The 9,962-nt window shown below is 53.7% G+C and overlaps 1 protein-coding gene across 5 annotated transcripts; it reads right to left on the bottom strand.

Annotated features, from left to right (window-relative positions):
- Positions 1-312: 312 nt before the first annotated feature.
- Positions 313-9,695, bottom strand: WDR61 (WD repeat domain 61). Of its 5 annotated transcripts, none has more exons than XM_011374362.2 (8): positions 9,598-9,674; positions 8,529-8,587; positions 6,843-6,893; positions 6,123-6,150; positions 4,335-4,440; positions 3,874-4,046; positions 675-823; positions 313-477 (listed from the first exon to the last, which is right to left on the bottom strand). In XM_011374362.2, exons 3-8 carry the CDS (start codon positions 6,852-6,854, stop codon positions 328-330), a joined length of 618 nt encoding a protein of 205 aa, XP_011372664.1. In that variant the 5' UTR covers positions 6,855-6,893; positions 8,529-8,587; positions 9,598-9,674; the 3' UTR covers positions 313-327. The 5 variants fall into 5 exon arrangements, with proteins under 5 accessions (XP_011372664.1, XP_011372663.1, XP_011372665.1 ...); XM_011374361.2 differs by lacking the exon at positions 9,598-9,674 and adding an exon at positions 9,370-9,591; XM_011374363.2 differs by lacking the exon at positions 9,598-9,674 and adding an exon at positions 9,295-9,317.
- Positions 9,696-9,962: the final 267 nt, after the last annotated feature.

The following is a 9,962-nucleotide window of genomic DNA, read 5'->3' as shown; positions in this document are numbered from 1 at the left end:
ACTCGGAAACACAGGAGAGTGCGGGGCGGAACTGTCCCTCCACCCGCCCAGAGGCCACCACGCGGAGGTGGGCACAGCACCTTCGCCCGCCTTCCGACAGCCAACGGAAAGGGTTTGCTTTCTAACTACAACGAGACCGTCGTCTGGCTGAGACACAGCAACTCGTGAATAAATGACGCGCGTTTCACACGGGTACGAGGACTCGGGAGTCCACGTGAAAACTACGGTGAGAAAACTAAAGCGCGAGGCGCTTCCCATTTCTAACCGCACCCGACGGTTCGCAAACCTAACGCTCACTTGCCATCCAGCGGCAGTTCAATGAAAGGATCATTCTTCCTCTGTGACCTGATAACCCCCTTTGCACAAAACGAAACGAGCCGCACCTTCCAGCGTATGCAGGAGCTTCCCAGTCGCAATATCGAAAATGTTGATGATCCCGTCTATGGCCCCGCTGGCCAGGTACTTCCCGTCAGGGCTCTGTGCAGGGAACACGTGGGGACCGTGAGGTTCCGCGCTCGACACGTCTCCTGCTGGCTGCGGCTGTCACTGGCTGGCCAGCAAAGCACGCCAGTGACGCCGCCGCTGCAGTGGCTGCGGAACCTGCAGCGAGCACACGACAGGCTGGACGAGTGAATGAACAGTCAGAGGGAGAAACGCGGGCGCGGTTTCCTTACATATGCGATGCTGAGAATGAATTTCCCTCTCGTGTCCAAAGAATACTCCTTTTTCCCACTTTCCACACCGAAAATGTTCACTTTCCCCACGTGGGTCCCTGTGGCCAGATACTGGGAATCAGGAGAGAAGGCCAAAGTCCAGGCGTCCACTGAAAAGGAAAAAAAGGGAGAAAGTAGTGAGAACAGATGCGACCTTAATCCAAAAACTTTTAAACATTGGCGGGAACCTAAAATGCTACGGCCGCTTCAAAAAACCGTGTGACAGTTTGTTAAGTGAAAACGAACGCTTATCATAACACCCGGCAAGTCCACTCCTAGGCATTTCCCAAGAGAAATAAAAACACGGGCGCGTGCAGACTTGTACACGAATGTTCACGACAGCGTGACTCATAAGAATGAAACACTGGAAAGCACCCACGGACCCATGGACAAAACGTGGCACATCCTTAGCGTGGAGCACCATGCAGCAGTACGGGGCAAACTGCGGTGCGCCTCGGACTCATGCCGAAGCAAGGATGAGACGTCCGACGGCACAAGTCCACTCGCCAAATCTGTCAAAAAGCCAGAGCTAGAGACCAAGTATGCCAGCGGCCGCCTGGGCTGCGGGCGGGAACACGGAGGGACTAGGAACGGGCGTGAGGGGACGTTCTGGGGCGCGGCAGTGTTCGAAACGGAACTGGAGCGATGGCGGCACAACCGTAAAATCTGCTGCAACTTGCCGAACTCTGTCGTTACACCGCATCGATTTCACAGGGCGATTACAGCGCTGAGGTTTCCCCTCGACAACGCCATGCGGGTCGGGGTCCAGAAACACTCGCACGCAAACCTGCGACACGACCGAGTGTTTTCCGCAAATTTATAGAAAATAGTTTTAAAAAAAATCGACTAGGTCTAAGTTACCCCGCACAACTCAGCTGACCTCGAGGGCTCTACCCAGGCGCTGTCGGCAGACCCCTGCGCGGCCGCGTGGGCCTGACGGCATTCTAGCCTCTCTCCTCAGCTGTGCGGACCCCACAGAGCTCTGGGAGCCTCTGGGTCAGCGCCCAGAGGCCAGGGAACGATCCAGGTGTTCGCTGCCCGCCACGCCCCCTCTCACAGGGGACAGGCCCGCCCTCAGTCCTGCCACAGACACTGCTGGTCACGTCACAGGGAAACGAGGGGGAGGCTCCATCCCCAGGCCCTCTCTTCGTCCCCGGCACAGGGCTCAAAGAGGACATGCCCTCCTCGGCCCCAGGACAGGGCAGGGGAGGCCCTGACCCATGCAAAAGGGGCTCCCATCATGAAGGGTCAGTGCCACGTCTCGTTGTTTCAAAATAACACATACATTCAAAGTAATAATAACTCATTTAATCGTTTACCTTATGAAATGTTTGTTTCAAAAAAGAAATTAACTTCAGAAGTACTCACTTAACCGAGACGATCTGAAAAAGCTTTTATGATAATCTCTCAAGGAGCTGCTTTTTACTCTTTATCTCTAAATGACAATGGCATCTATTCTAAAAGGATTATGTTTCTTATTCCTACCTGGAAGGAGCTGTTTAGAGAAACTATGGTTATCAGAAAATGTGATTGTTATTCTTTGAAGTTTAATGACACTTCTGAATTATTTTTACATTTCTCTACTAACTGTTTTACAATATAGAACTTTAGCATCAAGTGTCTTCTGCTCAAAAATGAAGGCATTTTATTCCTCAATCAAACCCTGCACGTGAGCGTTCAGACATTTTTTTGGTCCCTAAGCCCTGTCCCTGGCTGAGAGAGGAGCTTGTCTTCACTGTGGGGCCGCGACCCTCGCTGCCACCCCCTCAACAAGCACTTCGGGACAGCTCCCGCCTGGCTGGGCCACCAACGCAGGGCCCGCCCGCCCTGTGCACTCCCTGTACATCCGGGACGCTCTCCCGTTCCTCTCTCTGTCTCTTGTGGTGGTGCACATTCTCCAGGCGCATTTTCAAGGCAGGCACGATGTGCGTGTCCATGTCCCTCAGCATCGGACCTAGCCTCGGCACAGTGCGTCTGTCGTCAGGTGAGTCTGGACACTCTGTACCGGCTGGCAACAGTGCTGTGCTCGCTGCCCTAGAGCAGAGTCCCACCGGGCTCTGCGGGCTGGCTTGGGGACCCCCACCTTCAATGAGTGATGTCAGTGGGTAAGGACACATGCAAACACAATCACCTGGGGAATCGGAGTGTGTCTGGGGAGCTCTTTCCACATACACACCCAGCCCACACACCCTGGTCCTGTAATTTGGTGGGTCCCAAAAGAGGACTGGGCATGTGTCTGTCTCTTACAAAGCCACAGCAGTAAGTCACAGACAAGGAGCACTGCCTCTGAAGGGTAACTCAGGCTCCAGACAACCGAGCCTCTTACGCGCTCTGGGACTGTCATGCCATCCGGCATAAGGGTGGCCTAGAGTGGCTCCTGAGCGGAACGGAGAGAGGCGAGTCCACCCGGGGCTCCAACCAGGGCGTCACGTCAAGGACACACCTGGGCGGCCCCGCTGTCATCAACCCGCAAAGGAGCGTGCCCGCCTGGGCTGGGTTTTCCGCACTTGCTGGCGGCCACCGCATCCTGGCAGACAGGCACTTACTTACAAGTGACTAAAACGTCGTGCGGCTGGTTCCACAGCTGGTTCCACACCGGTCCAGCCCAATTTAGTCACTTCCCCCATGACCCAGATGTTTACCAAGGCTGGTGGACGCGACTGTGCTGTCCTACAGAACTGAAGACCAGACTCTGTTTCTGTAGAAGTTTCGTATCTATCACGCACTGGAAATCAGGCATTGAACCATAATGAGTCGAGAGTGCCAGCACACGGACCCGTGAGGAGGCCCGGCTTTACGCCATCCGAGCAGAGGTCCACCTCCCAAACCAGCAATTCTCACACCCAAGGCTCTGAGAACTGCCTACTTTTTAAATAAGCTTAGCGCCGAAATTCACCTGGCAGGAAAAGCCGACCGGACGCGACGAAGGCCACTGAGAACCTCCACCTATCTCTCAGGACGAACACTCGTGTTTAGTTGCTGATGTTAGTGTTGACTTCTTATGCTGTCCCGGACTCACCAAAGGTGTCACATACGTACAGTTCAGGCACCTGCTTCCTTCTCTCAAATCCAGTCACTCCGAACTGCAACACCGTCTACACTTAACGGTTCTGAAAAGGGACAGCGAACCTGCCGTCTTCCCCAAGAGCGAAGCCCTTACCAGGTCCTGCATCTATGGACTTGATCTGTTTGCCGTTTTCCAAGTCCCAGAGACGAATGTGAGCATCGAGAGAACTGGACGCAGCGATGGGCAGGGTGTGGCTGATGTCCACGGACACCACGCCCAGCTGATGTCCCTCCAGACTCCACTGCAGGTCCAGCCTCTCGTCACGCCTTCAGTGGGGACAGAGAAATGGAGTTCACACACAGCTCACTGCACTGCCTGGGCCCCGGTGACATGCATTGCCACAGAACACCAAAGGCCACCCAGTTTTACTCATGGGACTTTTTTAAAACTAGAGGTCTTGACGGTGAACAAAAGAACGAGCGAGAACACGCTGCCTCTCCGCAGCGACAGACCGCTGCTGCCGTCCGGCCCAGAAGACCGTTACCGCTGCCCTGACTGCGGCTCGGGACCCCCGAACCCCAACTTCCCAGGCTGTGAGGCATGGGGGTACTCACCATTTCCAGACCTTCACCAGGTCATCCAGCGATCCCGTGACCACCGTCTCAGAGTTTTCTTTCTTGTTTGTCCCCCAGGCAACTGACCAAATGGCATCATCGTGGGCTAGAACGGAAAGCGCGTCATTTAAAAAGTCTTCGTGCAACTTCTGAATCGAACGCGCTGCATAAAATGGGGCTGAAACACCGTCCTGGCAGTTCTCAGGCAAGTCTACGCGAACCCGCTTCGTTGCTCTGCAAAGTGCGTTCCTAGGGAGCTTTGACCACAACTGTGCGGCCGCACGTGAAACCCGGGGTTTCCGAAGAGGCCACCGGCCTGGAGCACAGGTTTACCAGGTGGGGCAGGGGTGATGCTACGTCCTTCCCACTTTGGCACGCTGTCCGGCAGACGTCCCCGTCTGCCACAGCTACTACTACTGACCGAAATGACCGATACCAGCGGGGAGCCCTCCCCCCGCCACCCAGCAGCCAAAAACGTGACCGTGACTTGATAAGGGCTAGCCCTTAGAGACCTCCGGGAAGCAGCAGGCGACTCAACCGTGAACAGCATTTCGGTGCTAAGCTTACTTAAAGCAGCGCCTACTACAGTCTCCACATGGGCTGCTGTAGCCACACGTCCGTGATGCTTAACGGACCAGGTACTACACCAGCCTTTTCTAAGTGCCATGTCAACTAATCACCATGACCCTACGAAGCAGGCATGGTTCATGTCGCCTTCGTTCACAGACCAGAAACTGGAGGCTGAGAAGCCGAGCGGCTCACCCAGAGTCAAAAGCTAAGGGGCAGAGCCGGGGGTGCAAATCCAATCTGTCAACTGGAGTCTGCCTTAATACTCTAAGTGTGCGAGCTGCACATCCAGTGGGCCACACTGTCGGGTCTGCAGACCTGGTGCACGTGTGCGAGTGGAACCAGTGCGTGTGGAAGCTTCCTTCACAACCGGCTGCGATTCTCCAGGGACATCTTTCGGAGGCGTGAATGTAAGGTACCCAACTAAACGACGGTGAGCTACATGCAGCATCATGGCTTCAGCCGCCATCCCCACCCGACCTGAGCCTGCTAGCTTGCCACCTGGATGGCCTTAGCAACTACTGACCCATTCCAGCCAACCTGGGAGAAAGCTTTAGCTTAGACTTCAGACCACCCGTTACCCACGGAGAGCGGGAGAGCCTTTACTCGGCATTCCGCAAGTTCCTCCGGGCTTGTCCTAACTCACCCAGGCTGTGGAGAGAGAGGACACGTGTGTGGACGGTCCACGCACACACTGCTTTCTAGGTATGGGGCCCAGCATCACTGGCAAGCGACAGTCCCAGCACGGACTCTGACCTGCCTCCTGCCCCCGTGCGCACTGCCAGCGCCGCAGTCCCCAGCCCTCTACACACACTCATTGGCCTTGAACAAACTCGGCCTCACTGTTATATCCTCCACTGTCGTTAGGGTCAAAGGTCCTCCGTGGGAGTCCCTATAAGTGGAGAGGCCGAGCAAGAACCCCTCAGAGGAGCTGCCATCAACAGTCCTGAGGCTCAAAGCGTCTCTTTCTTTCACGCGGGAACTGGGGCGCGCAGACAGGAAAGCCTCTCTCAGCCTGCAGACTCCTGTGGATTCTCTTTAGTTGCCTGCTTTTGCATTGTTGCTGTTTTTAAGTATACCTGTCTTCAGATGCCTCTGCCAAGTTTTCTGCAAAGTGAGTTTCTTTGGGAATTGCACGTCTGGTCGGCATGGCAAAAATCTTAAGCCAGGGATGACGCGGCTCTTCCCGGGTGAATCTGCTCGAATAGGCAGGCTGCTTACCTTGCTCTTGTTTGAAGAGAATGCTGTACTAAAAAAGGACAGAGGCCACATTAAACCAACACTCGGATTTCAGATATACCACATCCCCTCCCTGAAGCACTCCTTGGCACCCGACCCACCACCCAGCCCCGGTGGATACAGTCACCACTGTGTCAGCTACTTCCCGTGCCACCTTGACCTCCTGTGAGCTCCTGGATTCCTGACCATGCGAGATGTGTAGCGTCAACAGAAACAAACTAATTCTTAAAGAAACTGTCCTCTCCCTGCCCCCGTCACCCCCACGACCCCACAAAAGGAGACTAATAAATTCTGTGCTTTCCTGCTCTGATCGCCAGGAAGCTCAGTCCACATTGCAGGTTAATTTTTGCAGTTGTAGAAAACTGCACAGCCTATACGATAACCTGTTAACTTGGTCCCTAATCTTCCTATAAAGATGTTTTTCCTTTTCTGGTCTTTGTGTCTTTCTCGTTTTTGTGTACTAATTCTTTAAGCTTCTTCAATCCCTCTGTAAACTGTCCCAAAACTTAGATAATACAATCCTCCTCTTAGTGCTGTGTACTTTGCTAGTGCCACCTAACCGTTCTCTGGTGACTAGGTGCCCGGGGTCACCCAGCTCTTCCGGAGCAGAGCAGGAACTGGATGCTACACACCCAGACCATGCACTGGGCTCAAACCCCCCAAAGAGACAACTGATGCTCCTCTCTTCACCACAGGCCTTACCTGGTTGGTCATTTCCTTAGCCAAGGATGAAGGGCTAAAGGCCAGACAGTTCTGTGGAAACAACATCAGGTGTTCAGTAAGGGCGGTGTCATCAGGACAGAGGGGGTTACAGGAGGGTCCCCTTGATCAAGAAAATAGGCAATCTTTTGCCACAGAGTTGCCCAACATTCTTCTATGGATCAGTCCCAGGAGCCCCCTCCTTCTTCCTCCCTCAAAGCCCAGGACTCAACTAACATCTATTCCATCCCATGTTTTCTTCTAAGTCTGACTACAGAGAAGGACTAGTCTCTGTCCCTTGCTGCTCTTCAGAGTGATAAAACCATAGGCCTTTTAAAATATCATTTATCAAAAATCACTAAGCAAACACAGAGGAAGCAAAGTTCTTACAGTCCATGCAGGGGTCCCGACTAAGATGCCTGCGACACCCTACGGGCATGTAAATGAGGGCAGGAGCCGAAAGGAGATACATGTCTGCCACGGGCATCGAAGTTTTCAAGGACTCAGCTCAGCTAAACACAGACTTACTTTAAGAATAGATTTAGTTTCTCAGGCCATCATGAGGGTTCTTAATGTATTTTGCATGTTTATTGTAACAGCTTTGTAAAGCTGTTAGAAAAGAAATCAAGCGTGATCAATTTTTGTTATTCGAAGCAATTGTATCCTATAAAGTTGCCGAGAACACTGATCCGTTGCTCCCGGGGGACATACTGGGTTAGGGTCCTGCAAGCCTCTGGTAACATTGTGGTCAACCCGATCAATACACAGCTTTGTTTTATGTGAGTTTCTGTTTAAAGACATCTTACTATACACTGGTAACTCATTAATACTGAACTCGTGGCCGACAGCACTGTTTGCCATGAACGAAGCTTATCTAACACATGTATTTTCTTCCCTAAGACACGTCACAGCCTTCTTGCACTTTGGAAAACTAAGACAGCACTTTAGCACTGTGCTTGGGGGTTAAACAGTGAATCCACCAAAAAAGGCACAAACGTACAAAAATCATGGCACTAAACAGACTGAAAAAGGACATTGACAGTATGAGCTGAAACGAGAAGGCAGAGCGTCTCATTGTTCAACTGTCATGTGTGCATCAGGTGACGCGAATTTTTCACCACCTCGAACATGTCCTCAAAAGACTACAAAAGCACTCCGAGTATTGATTTTGGGGCCACAAATACATTCTAGCATGTAGGCAAATTTGCAAATACGGAATCTGACTATAATGAGGATCGACTATATACCAAAATAAAGTTTTACCAATATACAAAAATCAATATGTGATAATGTAACGTGATTTTTTTATTAACACATTACATAATGCTACCTATCGGCAAGTCTAGTAACTACCATAATTTCAAAGTTGTAACGAGCTTACACAATATCCTAAGACATAAAAATACCTGTGATATCTACCGGTGACAGAGTCACCCTGTTAACACTGTGGTTTGTCGTCTACATTGATAATCGCAGGAAATGCTAAAATTTCAGAGGTTACAGAAGGGTGTAATTTTTTTTACATCCATGTGCATGGTCCCCTCAAGGCTATCCACGAACATAAGCGACCATACAGCTAAGGCATCCAGGTTCGGGTTACTCGCTTTACCTTTGCAAACCCAAAACGGCTGCGGTGAAGGGTTTCCCAAGAATAACAGAGAAAACAAAGGATTTCTAAATAATTCTCACCCGTGAAGCTCTCAGTCAGGTTAGCAGGGCTCAATTCATTTGAGATGCAAGACACAGTCCTGTCTAAGAGGAGGAAGGACGGGAAGCAGCTCGAGCCAGTCTCGCTGACATGAACGGCATCCGACCTCTGCTTGGCCACCAGCCCTCCGCCCAGCGAAGCACAGGTCTGCCCTCCCCCCTTCTAATCCCCACCTCGCGTTCAGCGACACAGAGACACGAAGAGCAGGCAACCTTGCGGGAAGCCCACGGCCAAGAGGCCAGCCTGAAGACAGAGCTGTGCTTCTGCCAAGGAACGCACGTTTGAGGATGTGTTGATTCGGGCCCACTTTGCAGGGCTACACGTGGATCGCTTCCCTGAACACTGGTACCCCACTGAGTAGGTACTACCATCCCCTCCTCCTTCCTGGGAAGGAGCGTGAGCCTCAGAGAGCCTAAGGAAGCTTCCCCTGTTAGTCTGACAGTAGAAAGTGGATCCGAGCTGTGCCAGAGGCTACCGAGCTACATCACCTCTCATATTTGTTTCTGACAAGTAATTTCAGAGCTGCGAGGACCCCAAAGCCCTCTTTTGCCACTTTCTCTCTTTAGGGAACTTGCCCCCAATTTCCCAGGCAGAATTCACTGCTTGCTCCTGTGTTTCCAAAGGAACGCTACGCGTGCCTCTATGAAAGCACTCGGGCAGGTCGAGATCCCGCAAAACCACCCGGCACCTGAAGTGAAGCGGCCCCAGCCTGCGCTCGTCCCTGTCCGGGGATGGGAAGCCACCTACAGCGACGGCGTGGCTCGCTCTGGAAAAGTTCGGTTAGGACGGCCTTCCATCTAGGGGCACAGAGAGCGCCCTCACCTCGAGGCTGCACAGAACGTTCTCAGGATGCAAGAGGAAGCCCGGACCCCGAGAGGCAGCAGGACAAACGGAGTCACAGAAGCCGCCTCAGGCCCCGCGGCCGGCAGCACCCTCGCGCACGCCTGCTTGGGGACAGCCTCGGGCCCGCCCTCGCGCATCCGCACTCCCGCCCGGGCCGTCGGCGGCCCCGGCGACTGCCACCCCCACCGGCCAAGAAGAGCCACTCACCGACTCTCTGCCCCGTCGCACTGTGCGGCGCACGTCTGACGCCAGCGAGGCGCGACCGCGGCGCGCGGCGATGAGCTCACGAAGGGGCGGGGCATTTCGCCCATCCCCAGGGCGCCGGCGCAAGACGCTGCGCCCCCTGCCGTCGCCACGCCCCCTGCCGTCGCCACGCCCAGCGCGGCCGCCGCCAGGGTGGGCGGGGACAGGCGCGGAGGCCACGCCTCGACCGCCGTGGGGCGGAGCCTGGGGGTGCGCGCTGCTCTCCGAAGTGCGGGTTCAGGTTCCTACCGCCGCAGGTGTGGGCGCTCGGGGTCTGGTGTCTCCATTTCAGCTCTGCCATTCGACTACCCCTGCTGACTTCTAGGGTT

Source organism: Pteropus vampyrus, unplaced genomic scaffold (assembly GCF_000151845.1).
Source record: "Pteropus vampyrus isolate Shadow unplaced genomic scaffold, Pvam_2.0 Scaffold245, whole genome shotgun sequence".
NCBI lineage: Eukaryota > Metazoa > Chordata > Mammalia > Chiroptera > Pteropodidae > Pteropus > Pteropus vampyrus.
Note: the sequence above shows the minus strand (reverse complement) of the source record. Positions and strands in the feature narration are given on the sequence as shown.

Excerpts from the sequence above, each read along its gene's own strand:
- WDR61 (XM_011374364.2), bottom strand. Across the intron at positions 4,047-4,334 it reads CTGGTGAAGGTCTGGAAATG|GCGTGACGAGAGGCTGGACC; the intron begins GTGAGTACCCCC and ends TCCCCACTGAAG. Across the intron at positions 478-674 it reads TCATTCTCAGCATCGCATAT|AGCCCTGACGGGAAGTACCT; the intron begins GTAAGGAAACCG and ends TTCCCTGCACAG.